This window comes from Echinococcus granulosus (genome assembly GCF_000524195.1).
Source record: "Echinococcus granulosus chromosome Unknown EG_S00219, whole genome shotgun sequence".
Classification (NCBI taxonomy): Eukaryota; Metazoa; Platyhelminthes; class Cestoda; order Cyclophyllidea; family Taeniidae; genus Echinococcus; species Echinococcus granulosus.
Window position 1 is genome coordinate 16,493 of NW_020170599.1, and position 18,014 is coordinate 34,506.

At 44.0% G+C, this 18,014-nt stretch overlaps 2 protein-coding genes across 2 annotated transcripts; one reads left to right on the plus strand and one right to left on the minus strand. All coding sequences in view use genetic code 11, as the record gives it.

The window, feature by feature from the left end:
* Positions 1–323: 323 nt before the first annotated feature.
* EGR_10429 (Mitogen-activated protein kinase kinase kinase) lies at positions 324–7,069 on the minus strand (the record flags this gene model as incomplete). Its single annotated transcript, XM_024499678.1, has 12 exons — positions 324–401; positions 608–829; positions 878–996; positions 1,948–2,023; positions 3,982–4,062; positions 4,978–5,028; positions 5,157–5,346; positions 5,430–5,592; positions 5,722–5,985; positions 6,035–6,281; positions 6,402–6,486; positions 7,017–7,069. 12 exons carry the CDS (start codon positions 7,067–7,069, stop codon positions 324–326), a joined length of 1,629 nt encoding a protein of 542 aa, XP_024345906.1.
* A 2,278-nt stretch (positions 7,070–9,347) lies between these two features.
* On the plus strand, positions 9,348–15,657 carry EGR_10430 (Bifunctional heparan sulfate N-deacetylase/N-sulfotransferase; the record flags this gene model as incomplete). The annotated part of the gene is made up of 12 exons (XM_024499679.1): positions 9,348–9,506; positions 10,660–11,311; positions 11,386–11,474; positions 11,695–11,878; positions 11,917–12,029; positions 12,942–13,127; positions 13,392–13,520; positions 13,686–13,992; positions 14,226–14,521; positions 14,607–14,834; positions 15,151–15,260; positions 15,378–15,657. The coding sequence occupies 12 exons, from the start codon at positions 9,348–9,350 to the stop codon at positions 15,655–15,657; spliced, it is 2,733 nt and encodes a 910-aa protein (XP_024345907.1).
* Positions 15,658–18,014: the final 2,357 nt, after the last annotated feature.

Consider the following 18,014-nt stretch of genomic DNA (forward strand, 5'->3'; position numbering starts at 1 on the left):
CCGTTAAAATAATTATTACCTTGCGTAAATACGTCACATCCGACTCTTTTTTACATAAAAAGATATTTCAAAAGAGTTGCAGTGTGGAAAATAACTTAAACAGATGTTTTGATGCAAACGACTGAATTGTTTGCCCCTTTTTGATGCTGGCACAGAAACCTTGAATCCTATACAATCAGCATGCTCTGCAACTAACTGTATTAATTTTTCCGCAAATGCAGTTCTCGTCAGCTACTGCAACTTAGAGGGTCCTAAGTCCTAAGTGGCTTCCTGGACACTGCACTGACCAAGGCATTCGCCACAATGTCTACTTGAACTCAACTTCATTCCACAGTAGGAGAGCAAATGTTAACAAATAAGCCACTAGTATCGATAACAGCAGACTCATCACAAGTCATGGCCTTAAAAGGGGAGAAGGGTTAAGAAGGTAGCGGATGAATGAGAAGTGTTAATCCAGTTATTGGCAGCTTTACGTAGATGGCAGTTTCAATAAAATTTCAGTGTCCTTAGCGTGTACGCCTTTGTACCTCACGCGACTGAAAGAAAATGAGTGCCTGTTGACAACGGGTAAAGTGGATTGCAACGTCATTTGTCAAGGAAGACGTACCAAAATGACGTAGAGGTCGCAGTACTCCCTGATGCGTTCCTTCCACTTGTCAACCTGCTTGGGGTTAATGCCCTTCTCCGAGACAATTCGCGTCACTCTATCGTCCCACAGCTTATTCAAGCGTTTTATCTCCTCGCCAAGTCTGACATACTTCCTCGCCAGCTCAATATGTTTACGGTACAACTCCATCTCTGGCTTTGAACCACCAGCAGGGTAAACCGGCTACAGTAAGACAAAAAAACGCTTACAGCCAGCTGCACCCTCACATACACCGAAATTAACCGCTGGCCATTCAGTGTCTCCTGTTTCGGTACGACGACCCAACTCCGCCCACCTGCCTACATCTGCGTGCAATTGGTAGCAGTGACGTTCAAGCGGAAAACTGTCTCCTACAATTAAGGCAACGCTAATGCACTTCGGAGGTCCGATAATACGCAGTAGCAAGTGCCAGCTCCATCTCATCATTACATTGCAATGCGCTAAACTACACTACTGGTGATAATCTGTGGACCGAGCTGTTTCACTCCGAACGCAAACACCAGTCACGGAGGTGGCATTTGGTGGAGGTAGCGTCCGTCTGGCCACGTGCGACGACCACGCGGTCCCTTGTATGCCACCCGATGGTTTCGCCCTCAGCTATGCCGCTACGGGTTGACGACGTCGACGGGTGTACTAACAAATGCCTCAGGAATGTCAGCATTTCCAATTCCGGTGTTTGCCCAATTCCTTCACTCCAGTCTGGTTGGTATGTGGCAAATAATATTCTGTCAGCCAAAGCAGAAGAGTGTCAAGTGTAGGATTCGCATTGTGAACGGCTCTCTAGCTGTCATACTTCCACTGCTGACACCCACGATACCAGTCTTCCCACCTCCTTACTCTGAGTCCTTATGTTCCCTGATTTCTTCAGTAATTAAACTCTGGTTACTTGCCAATGAAATATGCCACTAAAGAGGCAAAAAGGCATTCTCACCCGTAGAAGCAGGGGGACCAGCTTCAAGTCTAACGCAGCAACCTCCTATAAGGAATGAAAGGGTTCGCTGACACATCACACAAAATCACAGGATTTTGACAGATTATTTCTGATTTTAGTCTCCACGAGGAGTCATTCACTACCATAAACATAAGATTTAAACCAAATGCAGCTATAAAAGAAAAAAGATAATTTCTACCTCTTTCGAAGGCGATTGCTGACATCTTGTCTAAAATTATAATGGAAAATGTGCTTTAAAGTTTCACCAAAATTCGTCCACATCACATATTGCCTTTTTGAACTGACTAGTCTGAAAGAATGCAACCGTACTAAACCAACTGTTTTGTAACTCTTGGTTTCGGTGGCAAACCACTTAGGGGTTCCGACACTGCACCTCCGCCGAGCTGCCTCGCCTCCGAGTCATGCCAGTAGCCCCCAGCCCTGTCCTATGCCGACAATGCATATTCTGTCCGCGTCTTATGTCGCCATTCGTCTTCAGAGGAGCCTCGAGGCGCTACACAACCGTCGTATGAATCCGATTTCTTACCGCATGTTACGCTAAACGCATCTAGACGTGAATTTGGGAGCTACATCCAAGCTGAAATTTGGTGCTCGTCGAAAAGCATTCTCATTGCTAACTGCTAAGTGGCATTCGCTTTTTCACTTCCATTCATGGACGGGAAGATGAGTGCTGTGGAGAAGAATTCTGAGTTGGATGGGATAAAAAGTAAAGGTCGACACTCACCCCGCAGTAGATAGACGCATCCTAGGCAAATTCAGAAATTGCACAGCTACCACGTACTCAAAGTAAAAGTAACCCATTTCCAAAGGCATTCATGCACAATTTAGCGGACCCGTCCATTAATCAGGTCAGAAATACATCAAAGTAACTTATAAAATCGTCATTGACAAAGGTTTCACAAAGAAATGTTTCAAAACGTGCAATACTACTTAAATAAAACAAGGCATGTGCAGGCAAAATTAGCACATAGAGGCAAACATTACAGAGTTCAGAAGTCCACAAAGTGTGATGGAGTTAAAGACGTTTGTTGGGGCAAAATGGATAATCGCATTTTACGCAGCAATAATGCAGTCGAAGTGAGGATCTCGATGTGGAAAAACGACCATCGCAGTCCAGGTGGCCTTTGTTCCTCGGCGACACACAATGATCATGCACCACCTCAACGACTACTTGGACTGCTGCAACTTATGGACACTTGCAAGACCTTATCTTACATCCAAAATACCCAAGTAGGTCAATCAGCCTGTCTTTTCCATCACGGTATGCAGTACCCATGCTTATTAGCAACGAGTAAAGAGCATTTGCTACATGTTCCTAACGAAGGGTCTGAATTGTGAGCCATATGAAGTCGCAAATAAAGTAATCACGAAAGAAATCACTTGGAATAATAATTGTACTTACAGATGGACGATTGAAAAGAGTCTATAAGGAAGTAGAATTGAATGAATTTGTGTGGTGGCGCTGCGGAACCGAAATAATGACACAATTGACTAACAAACGCCTACATTTTGCATAAACTGACCTCCGCCTATTTAGCGTCTCTTGATTCAATGTGGCGCTCCAATCGCGCTCACTACGTGCTCGCATTCACCAGCCTACTTCTTCTATCGATATTTGGCAGCGGTGGCGTTCAAGTAAAGATCTGTCCTCGAAATTCACGGTACCACAAATGCACCTTGGAAGCGCGACGACTAGCAGTAGCGAATTGCAGGTCCGTCTTATCACAACACTTCGACGCACCAATCTATGCTACGCATGACAAGTGGCACTCAAGCGCTGGGCTGATCCAGCCCACACACAGACACTGTTCCTGAAGACGGCATGCTGCAGAGTGGGGTGATAACGAGGCGTCTTGTGAACGAAAACGTGAAATGCGAACCCACAAAAAACCCCAAACACAATGGACTAAGCAATAGTAGGCAGTGATGCTTAGTTACTCAACTGCTCGGTTCTGAAACATTTGAATGCTCCCAACCACGATCACGTGTGCATCCCTGTCAGCGATGATCTCGAACGTGGTAGCCACGACCCTAACCAGCACCGTTATTCCATTTCGTGGAACGCCCAATCTTGGCATCGCCACCTACTGAGTGTGTCTAAGTATAGCAATGGGTGTGTCTCCCTTCCATCGGAGCACCAAACACGGCACAACACAACAAGAACTGAGTAGCAAGTCAGATGCCCCCGTAATTCGCAACCGTAAAAGACAACTTTTGTTTCATAGACTTTTACCCGTCAATACCTCAGCGGCGACAAAAGACGTGGTCAAATGTAGCAAAAAACGCCTTACGGAATAAAATCAAATATTCTGACTTGGTTTGGCTTCACTAGACTACCTCCAATAGCAACAAACCTAAATAATCATGTAAAACAAATCCCTACCGCGTCAGTGGTGACATAACGTTGAGACTCCTGACCATCGCCAGGTGTTCTCCTCTCAGAGATAACTTTTGACCTGGGGTCCTACACAAAGCACAACACAGAATATTTTACCGCATTTCACAAAATCCTAGCAACAAATATGGAACAAAAGGGTATTGCTAGCAAGCTGAACTATTCGAGACGGACAGTTCTCGCCCGTAGTCTTTCAACCCCTTACGATGCTAACAACAGAATCTCCTACCCACTGCAGTGGCATACGGCGTCTCTCGACGTCATTTTGGGAGCACCATTAGTAGCAGTGACAAGGGAAGTTGAATCCAGTTACCAGCTATCCCATTTGTTTCCATAGGAGGGAAACTAATGAGATTAACCGACTACGTGGCGACAGGCAACAGAAGAAGCAATCACGACAAGGATTTTGAGAAGCGAAATGGTACCGAACTTCCATGACCTGGAAAAAGCAACCATGGCGCTGTCAAGGTGTATATTTGACGATACTTGATCTACGTGAAAGACAGGTACTTACTTAGTGCTCTCCAGTGGCTTAATGAACCTAGATAGATCGCTGGATAGCGTAAAAAACAAGGCGCCATGGAGATGATCTTCGGATTCAACCTTCCCGCAGGTCAAGATTGACGTTCAAACTGTGTTTTCTCTGGAGACTTGATCAAGCGCAAGCAGTGCAAAAGCCGCGGTATCTCTCTCACTCAAGTTCACAACAAAAACGAAACAGCAGACTCATCAAAATTGACAAGAAGAGTCAATAACATCGGTATCTCGTGGGAGGCTTGCGAGGCACCAACTAGTGCAAAACGATATTCACTTAGGCTGCGGGTTTATCTACGTAAGCTCTTCACTCTCGCCTTTTTTTCACCAACTTAGTTTGCTAGCTTTAGGCTCTCCTCTGTGCCAATAATAAAGCTATTCCTCAGAGGTACGCTTAGTGCCTTCGTCAGGGTGGTACCACTTAAAGACATACAACACTGAGGGACTTACAGAAACTCGCACGGTCATCATTTCTTCAAACAGACTACAATATGATGAGCCCTACAAGTGGATAAAAGTCAGTGATTACAAGCATTGCAGAATGTCAAAAGAGAAGGTGACAGCGAAAGCATTTAAAGAACGCATTATAGTCGCGGGAGCAGTTAAAATTAGATAAGTACGTTGTGCACCTGCTGTTTTATGGTATTCGTGTCGACAAATTGTGTGGGAGCCTGTTGATAGACACTAGGAATCCCAACGCTCTCAAAATCAATGTATAGCTGGGAGGTGTTCATCATGCAGACTTTACGCATAATGAAATCTAGCAATCGAACCAATTGTAAGGCTGTTGGTCGCTGAGCGGGATCCTCTGCCATTCCACTAAACACACAAAAATTTCGAGTTAACTCTGCTCCAACATGACAGTGCTTCTAATGCGTGCAAGGAATGCAGAAAATTCTCACCGAGCAAATAGGCATTCCAGAAAGGGTGGACATGAACGGATCTTCATGCAGTGAGGATTCACATTTTGCTCCAATCTTCGTGTCAACATCTCCCAGAGTGAAACCGCCATACTGTATATATCCACCTTCTCCGTATATTGGGCATAACTTTCACCAACACGGCCTAGGTTTGCAAGGGATTAGAAAACTACAACGTTACGAAAACATCACATTGACAGCAAAACTCCCAAGCATAGCGACAGATTTCCACTTGATGAAACATGCAGAAGATGAAAAACAAATGAGGACCTACGCTGTTGTACCTCTGGTGCCATATAGATACGCGAGCCCTGATTTAGCGACTGAAAGTCCTCCTTGCCCGTCTCAATAATCTTTGAGGTACCAAAGTCGCTTATCTTGAGGGTGGTGCACCCATCGAAGAGGAGCATGTTGGCGGGTTTCAGGTCCCGATGGATGATTGGCTCAGGACGAGAGTGAAGATACGCCAACCCATCTGCGAGATGCAAGTTCCAGAGCATCACGTGCCAAATGGAGTATGCAGAACCTGATTCAATGACTAAAACAGGAGAAATTGCCCTGGCCCCAGGAGAAAATGGGAAACTTACGCTCTGCCAGGGAGGCGTTTGTCGCCCGCTCAATGACAACATAGCGAACGTCAGCTATTCGCGTGTTAGGACCGGCACCAATGAACTTGACGATGTTTTGGTGATTGCAGGTGGCAAGTGTGTACGTTTCGCGGTAGTTGTACTTGCGCTCATTCTTCGTAGTGAAAAATTTAAAGTCCTTTTTCACCACATTTTTTCCACGGTATGTGCCGAATGAGACATCCCCAAAACTTCCTCCTGATACACTCTTAAAAAACATAAAAACCCTAGTTTACACTTATTCTCTGCAAAATACCACTTCCCGATAAATAGATCGAAGAATTAACTAAAACGTTATGAAGGCAAGGCGATTGAAATGGGAATGTACCTTTTTCTCAATTTGAATTTCATCCTCGGGTATATTAAATACGGACTGAACTTTGTCCACACAATATCTAAGCTCGTCGTCAGATCTGAAATAAGAAGCGAGAATGAAAAAAGGCCAAATTTGCTAAGTAGTAACAAACAAAGAAGTCTTGAACTTATTTGCCAACTGTTTGCCTATAGTTAACAATAACCCACCTTTCCTACTTCACTTTAAGGATTGACCACACAAAATGTCAACTCCGGAACAATATATAAAGCTTGGCGCATTTTAAACAGGACCCACATAACTTCAACAATATGGGTGGCATTATAAGGTGGTAGGGTTTTGTCATCATAAGTAATTCGAACCACCAATAAATGTAAGGAAATCGTACGTGAGAAGGTGGTTCCACCTCTATTTTTGCGACTATTTTGCCAAGTAATACAAATGGTCACAACTCATAGATTTAAGCGAAGAGGGCGGGATCCACCGAGGGCTCTAATTGATATGCTGAAGGCGTACATAGAATAACGGGTACAGTTTGGTTATGGCAATTTCCACCACAGATAGGCAGTAACTAAGGCCATTTTCGAATTCGCCAAAAGGCGTGATAGGAAGGTTATTAGAAAAGCTTACAGCTTCAGATGATTATACTGAGACACTCTGGGGACAGGTCTATCGGCATCCATCCGTCTCAGTCTTAGTGGAAACAAATCGCAAAACGTAATATCGGAAGCGTCTCTGCCCGTTTAAACTAAATTAGCAATTCCGAAATTTTCTAATTGCCTCACTAAAGCACTAATTTTAAAAATCATGATAGAGCATCTTGCCATCATTATTAGCTCTCCGTTTTCGAGGAAGTATTTCCACAATGGGGCAGAGTACAAAATAACGGTATGCGATACAGTGCAAAATGTAAGATAGTGTATCTGTTCTTCAGAATATGTTAAGGTCCTTAAAGTAATAACCTTCAGTAATTGACAAAACGTTTTGAGAACGATTTATTTAAGCACATCTTTGTCAGCTGTTGTGTTTTAGAGTAGAGCTTATTTTCTATTTCAAATGCCCTTCAAAAGTTTCACATTTCCTCTACTAACACCTGAACAAGCAGTCAACGTCCCCAACACTCCCGTTGGTCACAAGGTAGCCACTGTTGTAAGGAAACGCCCACAAAGCAGGCCTGTCACTTGCCCTCAACGTCAATGATCTCTTTTGGCAATTTAAGTGGATTTAGCTTCGTTCCATTCGGCAGCTGCATCCTGAATCGTAAAATTGTGCTCACCATAATGCGTGTCCATAAATAGACGTGGGAACATTGGCCTAATAGCATTTTTATGTAAAGTAGGGCTAAATTAAACACAAGTCTACGAAGGAAAGGTTTTGTGTCAATTGCTCCTTTAAGTTGTTATCAATTCACAGTTGCCCAGCCACTTCTGTGCGGGCTCAATTCAGCTAGTAGAGGAGTAAACGAGGCGTCGCAAGTCTACTTGATTGACAGCTTTATGCAGGTATTGTGGGAAGACTCAGTTGCAAAGCCTTCCCACATGGTTCGCGGCTAGTGTCACTTCAGTTGTTGATGGTTTGTCGACGGAATGCGGGACTGGGATAATCGGCGAAGACAGCCGTCAGTTTCAGCCCTTATCTTTATTGTTATCACCGATTCGCCAAAAGCAGCACATGTCCTCCTTCCTCCACCCTAACCGGGTTCGTTTTACACTTTTACCATTGCAGCACTCCTAGCCGTACATGAAGGCTAGAAAAGACGCAACACTTGGATAAAATAATGGTATTTTCAACATAGGGGAGGTAATAGAGCTTTTGGTATGGTCCAGAAGCAAAACCATTTAGAGCGATACAAAAGCCAAGGCAACGCGACGTTTTACCGAAGCCGACGGTCTAACAGAATTTGAAGCATTACACAAACCATTGATTTTATGGTGATCTTATTGACCTGCCCTGATAAGAAGCACTCATTTGCGCTAACTTAGGTGACACTCTAATTTTTAATTGTAATGCATTTGCGCATGTTTCTTTACACGTCTTTTAAATTGTTTCAAATCGAAGTAGTCCACTCATTTATTCCTTTTTTAGTTAGGCGTTTTAAATGCGAAAAAATTAAAACGTATTTAACAATTTTTTATTCCGTTTTATAACAGTGTCTTGACTGCGCTTTTTAAAACGTTTTGTGGTCCTTGTGTTCGTTTTAGCGAACGATCTTTAAATAATGATTGGGTTAATGATCTGCACGCTTTCTGTGGCTATTGGTTGGATGGTATTGCTCCTGGGGTGTGTCCTACGTTGGATAGTAAATCGGATTTGAGAGCCATTTCGATTGTGCGCGATTCGTGATTGTTGACTACTGTCATTCAGACTTTCCTAATGACACTGCCATTGTGGCATTTTAGCCCCATTTGAACAGTAAGAAGGTCTCTTTTATTTTTGCAATTGTGCTTAATCGGTATTTGTTTCGAAAAGTTTTTACTAATTTTTCTTTCACGACACTTTTGAATTTGTTATTACTCATAATGAATATAACTTTTGAGCTTTTTTACACCTTTTAATGATCAACCAAATTTTTCGTGTTTCTTTCATTTAGAAATATTGCAATTCTCACTCCAGATCTATACAATGTTGAAGAAATTCTTTCTGTTTTTTGTTTCAATCGGGATTATATATTTGGTTGTACATAGGCTTTCTTCTGAAAATGTTGAATCACAAACCTTCTTCGCGAATGTTCGTTCCCATAACCTTCGAACTTTTGTGCCTTCACGGCTTCCGAAGAACATTAACTATTCCAAGCACACCCATCCTCTTATCCTTTTTGTCGCCGCTTCTGATAACCAGATATCAGAAGATGCAAGGCTTGTTATCTCCGTTGTACAATCCCTTCGGCTTGCCGTTTATCCTCTAAATCTGGTGTCTTTCCTCTCCCAAGTACACCGACTCATCCTCGCCAAATTTTTTCAAATGGTTATATTTGAGGACTTTTTGGTTTACTTCAGCCTTCCTGCCGCGGTCAAACTGGCTCTTGATGACTACTGCAAAGCTAACAGCGTGGCAGTTATTGCCTTCTTTCAAAAGGCCCACACCTTGAAAGGCATTCCTGGCAATGACGACTTTGCTGAGGTAGGCTCATTTTCCCTGTAGCGCCTCGAGTTATCTATTCACTTGTAATCGACGCATAGTAATTTCTAGAAATCGTGTATTTTAAGCTCACGGAAGAGCCATGAGGTAGCTGTGACGCTGAGGTAGGGTTTATTGCTATCGAGACGGTGAATCTACTCTTGGAGACTAAAGAAATAGAGTAATTGAACATATATTTGGATGGATCATTTTGCTGCAAAGTTTCTTTGAGTTTTATCTCTGGCGTTCCCCTTTGTTTATCTTCCTGTTTCGACAATGGCAACATAGTGTATTAAATGTACAGATCGTGAACCAAGATCATATATTAATCTTAATGGGAATGAAAAGACGCTTGACCTCAACGGCCATGATGCATCTTATCGACCGTGAAAGTTGCACAGTTTTACGATCTTTGGGACCTCCGCCTGGAAAAAGGAGGTTTTTTTGGTTTAGGGGTTTTAAGGATATAACAAGCGCATTTCATTCACCGATTATTGTTCGCGAAAGTCTTTTCAAATGAAACCATTTAATGAACCACACAACTCAAAGCAGCCTCTGCCAAAATTTTATTATCAAGTCCTTCAGAGCCTTGCATGTGGATTTCTTTTGGTTGCCAGAAACGTAGAGGAGGAATAATTGGTGCATTTTACGTATTTTATTGTAGGAACTTGATGGTAGACACTTAAACTATTCAAGTCTAGTGCCGTTTTGTCTGTCATATGTCTTCATGCGGAACACACAATTGGAGTGGTTTCCAAAGGCAAACTTAACCTCCACAGTCTTTCTACTGTGTTTCTCTGCGGCGGACGGTGTCATTCACATCATGTGCCGTATGTTGTGACACTGACGTTCTGTGTCTAGCACAACTTTCCCGATTTTGTTAGTTTTGCGTCAGATTCACTTACCACTGTCATCGACTTAGCCTCTCATATCATTTCCGATTGGCGCTCTGGCAATTCGTAATTGGTAAGGAGGTCTTGATTTGGGTCAATATCCATGGCTCGAAGATGATGAGGGCGCAGTCCAAGTAACCCAGCAAGCCTTCCTTGTTAAATACACACTTGGGAAATCATAATGCCTAATCGTATCGCACTCCCTGAAAACCTACATACACCGTCATTTTGCATTCCTTATTTCCTTCTTCGGCTTTCTGAAGGTAGATCCCTCTTATCCGCTGCTACTTCGCCGTTTCGCACCATCGTCATCACCGAAAGGCTTCTTTTTGTCACGGGAAAGCGACGTACTATACGTTGCGCGCGGAGGTCAGGCAGATGAAAGAGATCTGATGGATCAGCTACCGCCATGTCGCGATTGGCAGCGCAATTATTCGAGGTGCTTCCCGTTGCGTCGTGACGGATATCCTCAATTGCTCTCCGACGTTACCGCCTCCGTGCGGCATTTTGTTCACCTCCTTCCCGACTTCATCTCCGTTCTAAATCGGAGTTGTGTCAGCGAGGAATCTATCCGGGAGGAGTATCAGAAGTGGAGACGGTCCTGGGCTGCTCTTGTTCCTCGCAATTCTGGTGATGCTGACGCCTTCCAGACCGTGGCTTTCACACAAGTACCCCTGGGGCAAGGCACGCAGCTGGAACGACGAAGTTGTGCTTTCACAGAATGCAGCATAAACGGAACTGTTGGATGTGATAGTGAAGCGATTTACCAGAGTCTGGTGCTAAAAGATATGGGAAAATTTGATGGCATTGAAAGGCTCCTCTTTGCCTACAGGCCCTTACAACATTGGTCCACCTCACTCCTGCTTAACGATGCCATCCATCACTTTTTTGAAGACTCTGCCGTACTTGAGTACGGTAAGAGAGTAGATAATAATGCAAGGATCCTTATTGTCGAATGAATATGAATACTAGATCTTGCGTCTCCGTAGATCTCGGTCTTCTGCGGTACGTTCACATTGACATCGACGACGTGTTTGTGGCGTCACGTGGGGATCGAATGACTCCTGCGGACGTTGAGGTGGGTTGCAATTTACAAAAAGTGAAAGTAAAAGTAGAAGTCACTACCCCCCCCCCCCGCCTGCGAGGTTGAGGAATGTAGAGCACTATTTGAAGAGATTATGGCAGTGTTGAAAAGGTGCAGTAGTTTTTCCCCACCCACCCACTCCCCTATCCATTCAACATAAAGCATGTCTTTATGAGATCAAATGCACAGTTACGCTTGCCGATGGCTCTTGCAGAACCTTGTTGAGACGCAGAATCGGTGGCGTCGTCACTTCATGCCCGGTTTCACATTCCATATGGGATTTTCGGGAATGTTCTTTTTGCTCGGCAATCCCCAAGAGCAGCTTGGTGACGAGGCTCTCATTCGTGAGTTTCCAAAGTCCCCCACAGTGATGGAGGCATTTGACTGCAAGATTGGACGTAAATCAATCATTCTCTTCCTTCCTTCCTGCCAACAGAGTATCGACATCAATTCAAGTGGTTTTGCCATACCTATTCGCATTTACAACCGCATCTACTCTCGCCATCAGAATTGCTCCAACAGTTTAAATTGAATAAACAGTTTGCTGAGGTGAGTAGCAAGAATGCTTGAATTATCCTTTTTTGACAGCCTACAATGTGGTTGGAAAGTGATCTTTTAGATCATACGCGAGGAGGTGGTGGTGTTATTTCAGGTCCTTTTTTAAAAGCTCAACCATCTTCCACCTGGATTATTGTTTGTATGCATACTTTTTTCATGCAAATATTGTCAAATTGTTGTAAGAAAGAACTGTCTCCACAATTGATTGTTGAAAATGTGCCTTGCTTGACATCAACGTTGACAACACCAAACATGCATTCTTGACCCATGTTACTTTAGTTCCTGCATTTCTACATCATAGTTACCATTTGTGCTCTGTACTCACCCATTCATCCGTACGAGGCGGTACAAGTCACACACTGGTGGAAGGCATGAAGGCGTGTGGTTGTGCTCGGCCATGACTTTTTCACGGCCGGTGCCTATGTCATGCGCCATTTCAGACCCGTGCCATTCGAGGGTGTGAGAGCGCGTGTGTGTGATAACAGGAAAATTTCGCAGTGATTGAAGGTGTACAATCTAAATCCCAGAAGGCATTCACTCGTCTCTACGAAGAACAATTCCAAACAGAGCATTTTGATGGTGACGGAGGTGCTCATATACCCAGTTGAATGGCTTTAACGTTTCCAAGGCTACCGCCAACGACTGTATGTGGGTGACTCCCTTGGTCATGATGATTCTGCCCCAAGTTCCCACAATTCCAATTCATTCATCTCTGACCCATTTCTAATGCATTTGTCCAACCTTATTTTGGTTCATACCGATTAATCCACTCATCCAACCATAAATCATTCATCTCTCACTTAACTCTCGCTGATTAACTTGCCTATATTCACTAATATTCCACTGATCTCTAATAAAAATAATTCTTAACCTGAGACAGCGAGTTTGACTGTATTCGCCTAGGAGAAGGACCTACCAATAGTAGATGGTTATGCCGTGGCTCCCCATCATTCTGGTGTGTATCCAGTCATTCCGCACCTCTACACTGCTTGGAAGGAGGTGTGGAACATAAATGTCACCACTACAGAGGGCTATCCTAAACTCTTTCCACCACACTCACGTCGCGGCTTCCACTACCAAGGAGTTCAGGTCAGTGAATACTCTCCTCAACTGTGTCACGCATATGTGACACCTCCATTTTTATCTTCATGCACTGGTTTAGGTTGGAAGCAGATGGTTTCACCGTAAATCAACCATATAGACGTAGACTGTCTTTGATCTAAAGACAACGCAGTTTCCTAATTTTTCTTAACAGTACAGTATCTAGGCTGCAGTGTCAGGGTTGTCCCGAGTGCGTGGCAGTGAAGACAACAATAAATTACCTCTGGCTGTTTAATTTCCTTCCTGCTCAAGGTGCTGCCAAGACAGGTGTGTGGAGTGTACACCTCCACAATGCTGCTCAACAGCTATCCCGGTGGCGTCGAAAGATTGGATGGAATGGCCTTTGGTGGGGACCTCTTCGACACCTTACTTTTTAGACCTGTGAGCATAGCTGCTGCGGCATCATTCATTTGTATTTTCTGCTCTCACTTTAAGCTACCTTCTGTTCACCTGTTTTTTAAGCATCTTCTATGGTGACCTAGTTTTTTGGAGTAACTGGGAATCGCATCACATTTTCGAGTAAAGAACTTTGCTTCTCATTTGCAGGTAAATTTGTACATGACGCACTATGGTAATTACGCACAAGACCGCCTGGCACTATATGTCTTTGAGAGAGTCTTCGCATTTCTGCGTGGATGGACCCGACTGAAGGTTCAATGGGCGCCGATTTGGCGTCTAATGGAGTACCACTTGGCATTTAACCCAACGGAGCGAGCAAGTGCGCCTACTTCCATGCCAGTGCATTCGGATCCCTGCGTGAACCCAAGGCACGAGGCAATTTGGTTCCCAGCCGCCTGCATCTCCAGTGAAAGGCGCCTCCCCGCAGCTATCATTGTGGGACCGCAGAAGACTGGTGCGCATTCTCCAATTTACTCATTCATCTATCCTTTACACCTAAAACGACATTCATCCGTGGATTCATTTCTGTATGCATTCGTCCATTCTTTCATCCATCCATCCAAAATATATTAATTTATACGTCTACCTCGAATCCACTGCTGCAACATCGCACTCGGCTCATTTACATTCATTCACCGCCAATTTGCTTCTTATTTTCTTCACTAATGCTTCTGCCTTTTCACACAGGCACGACCGCGTTGCTGGCTTTCATGGCTATGCACCCAAATCTGCAGCCTAATCGCTTTCTTTCACACTCGCCCTATGAGGAGGTGCAGTTCTTTAGCAACTCCACTATCTACAGCAAGGGTGTCGCCTTCTACAACGACCAATTTTATAGTCCAGTCACTGGCATCAACTTTGAAAAGTCAGCCACTTACTTTGACTCCTCTCTAGCCGTGGTGCGAATGGCTGCTCTTCTTCCCAAGGCTAAGATCATTGTACTTCTGCGCGACCCCATGCTGCGGGCACACTCTTGGTATCAGGTGGGTGTACTTGCGTTTGCGTGTGTGTGTTGCTGCTACTACTTCTGGTGGCAGGTTCTTTTTTCTTTTTTCTCCCACACTTTAGCATCAAAGAGCACACAAAGTGCCCGTAGCACTGAATTTCACATTCACCGAGGTGCTGAATGCCAGTAGTTTGGATGAAGCCATGGCTATCGCTACTGCCGCGGCGTCGTCTTCTTTCAACGCCAAACATCTCGCGGCCCAGCTCTACCAACTGCATCTGAAGTGTGTTGAGCCCAGTGTCTACGCAACGCATTTTCGTCACTGGCTTCATCACTATCGCGCTAATCGTGTGAGTATTGTGATAAAAGTACAAATGACGTTCGGGTCAAGCCGGGACCTATGCGTTCACAAATGGGTAAATAAGTAAATAAATAAATAAGCCACGTACACAATATCACAAATGCTCGCTATCTTTATGGATGGTGTTGGGGATGGACAGATCAGACCACGAAATATACACCAGTTATAGTGAGGAGCAATAAGGCTTGTTATTGAATCCCGCCTCTTGTTGCACCGCCACGATGGCCTACCTTTTCGTATGCGACGCCGACGACTCATGGTGGATGTAGAGACGCCTTTCGCATGCATCTTGATTCCACTTGCAGATCCTTCTGGTTGATGTCGAACGGTTAGAATCGGATCCTGCCGAGGTGCTACGCGACGTGCAGGAATTCCTAAATGTCTCCACCTTCATCGATTACTCAAAACTGCTGGTGTAAGTCCTCCTGATGTCGTCGCCTTCTTTAGGATTGGGAATGCGGTGTATGGTGGATGCGGAGTGGTTTTCTAAGTGGGTTTACTGCTTCCTTCCCTCCTTCCTTTTATTCTTCAGGTGGAGTGAGAGAAAGGGCTACTATTGCGCACGAGGTGGACCCTACCCTAAGGCGAGACAATTGTTAAAACGTAATGGATTGTCGAGAGATCAGTGGTGCCTATCCGAGAGCAAAGGTCGTAGTTATAATCACTCCCTCCCCAGTGCCACGAACCGCTCTACTCCCTTCGCTGAGTCTAATCGCCAGCTGGCCTCACTTATTCTACAGTACCCATTTTGGCGGCCCTCGCGCTCCCATTCTGCCACCGATCTTCTGCCCCGATGGTTGCGCGACCTTTAATCCACCTCTCCTTCTACCTGACGATGTTAAAGACAGCGAAATGTTTGTACTGAAAGTGCAAAAAAAGTTTTGCTAACGCGTTTAAGCATGAGGATGGGCTGTAGGCTAAAGTTGCACCGTGTGTTTTGTGGAGGAGAGGTGAGATAAAGTAAGGTGAGAGGTTAGTTAATGTGCATCGTTGGCTATGTAATGTTTGCTCCAACCGCTAGAGCGGCCTCTCAGCCAGCCATTTGACTCCTTCTGCATCGGATAACGACGTGTAGGCTAATTGTAATTGAAATCGCTTAGAGAATCGTTGCAGACCTTCTATGACGCTCTTGAAAAGACGTGGTCTATCCATATTAGGTCAATGTGTGGAGATTCTTTACAACTGTGCTGACACCCACTTTGATAATGTTGCTCGGAATTACTCTATTCAAAGAACTCGTTGGCAACTGGTTTCGCCGACTGGAATGAGTCAAAGGAATCTTCGGTTCTAAGCTCTTGAATGAATAGAAATGGATGGCGATTCTCCAGCGAAAGAGGCGACTCTTGTGTCTAAAGTGGACTGTGATCATGCAGCAGGCCTAGGTGAAGGTGAGCCGCGAAAGGCCTGATCCGCTAGTAACTGGAGGTCGTCTACGTGCTACTCGTTATCTTTGCCTATTGTCAATGGTGATGAAAGAACTCTCTGGCAACTGTTTCTTCTTCCCGTTGGTGGATGACGTGTTGGGTTAAGAGAGCACAGCATTCTCCCAACTCAGTGTCCGTTCGGTGTTTTTCTAACACCTAAGTTGCCGACACTTGAATTGCAGGTGGGGAATTCTTGCTTCTGTCTCTCTCACTTTCCACTTTCATACTAATTCAAATTCTGGCAAATGAGCTGTGCGGAAAAGCGTTCATTCTTGCTACTTGGCACCACATCCGTACACTCATGTCAAGCAGACGTAAAATGCTGTTGCCAAGGTACCTCCACTACATGGTCTAACTAAACCTGTAGTTGCATTTTTTCTACGAGTTTCGCATGGAAGAATTTATCTTTACGGTAAGCCCTAGCCATCAAACGGTTCATTCTTACGCGCTTTGCTATCTGAGTATTCGCAAATTTTGTCTAAAAACCAAGCTTTATTAAGTGAAGATGAATCACAAAGTAATAGCATAGATACAGCAGCGAGTGTATAAGAACGGGCTAACATTACGTCCATCATTCATTCAGTTAACAACTTGCCTACCCAGGTATTGTGGTTGATATCTAAGCAAAGTCTGGCATGCAATTTATCTTTCAAGATATGTTTTCTACCAAGGCCGAGAAAGTATTCACACGTAGTTATTCACATAAATGCGCAATGGCCTTGAGTGCAACATTAGTTTACTTCAAGAAGATAAAAGGTTATAATTGGAAATTATTGTGAGAGGAGCGGGATAATAGCATTAATGTGCAATCCAACTAAAACAATTTTAAAACTATAAATCATCTACTAACGTAACTTTAAAAAGCTTTAATATTCGCATTTGTTGACCTGTCTGATTTTTTAATTCAAACATTTTTTAGATTGTCCTAACAATTTGTAAATAAATAACGTAACTACATAAAACATTTGTAACACATGTGAAAAAACGCAAGTATATGGACAGAAATGTAAACGTATAAAAGCCTTTAGGAATCGCCTCGGCTTTGGTAAATGTGAAAAACACAAGAAAATATTTTACCGCGTCTTTGCTTCGGTCATTGGCACAAAATGGAATCACGCCCATTTATCGCGATGATGAATTATAAACTGGTCCCTTTAAATCGGCCTAATTGTTAGGTTTGTTTTTTTGTTATGTGACCGCCTGCACTTGGGCTAAAGGGGTCGGTAGAAAGAACAAAAGTGAAATAGCGGCAAATTTCTGGCCATTATCTAATAAGGATGGGCTACATTGAATCGTTTACTAGACTTACCTGAAGACGAAAAAAGCCACAATGCTCGGGCAGAATATATATGTCCAGCACAGAGAAGGTGTCTGGGCTATTGGCATGGCCGAAGGCCAGCCAATCCAGTGAGGTACAAGAAGGCTAGTTCAAAGTCCAAAAGTGGCGCCTCACCAATACCGAGGGATAAACCACCATCGTATTACAATACAGTAGCTGTGAAGCGAGTGCGATTAAAATGGGTGCCCAACTCACGCAATCACATTGCGACTGCCTGCCTGCCTGAAGGACTCTTTTGCAAAACAAATGGTAGTTCTTCGGAAAGATACGTTTTCAGAATCAAGGCAAGGTGAATTTAATGCCAAATGGAAGTCGGAAAACGCAGAAAGTTCACAAAATAACATTCGGCGTTAAGGACAAGCATTAGAATAAAAAAAAACAAGGATGCCCTTCCTGAGTAGAAAAC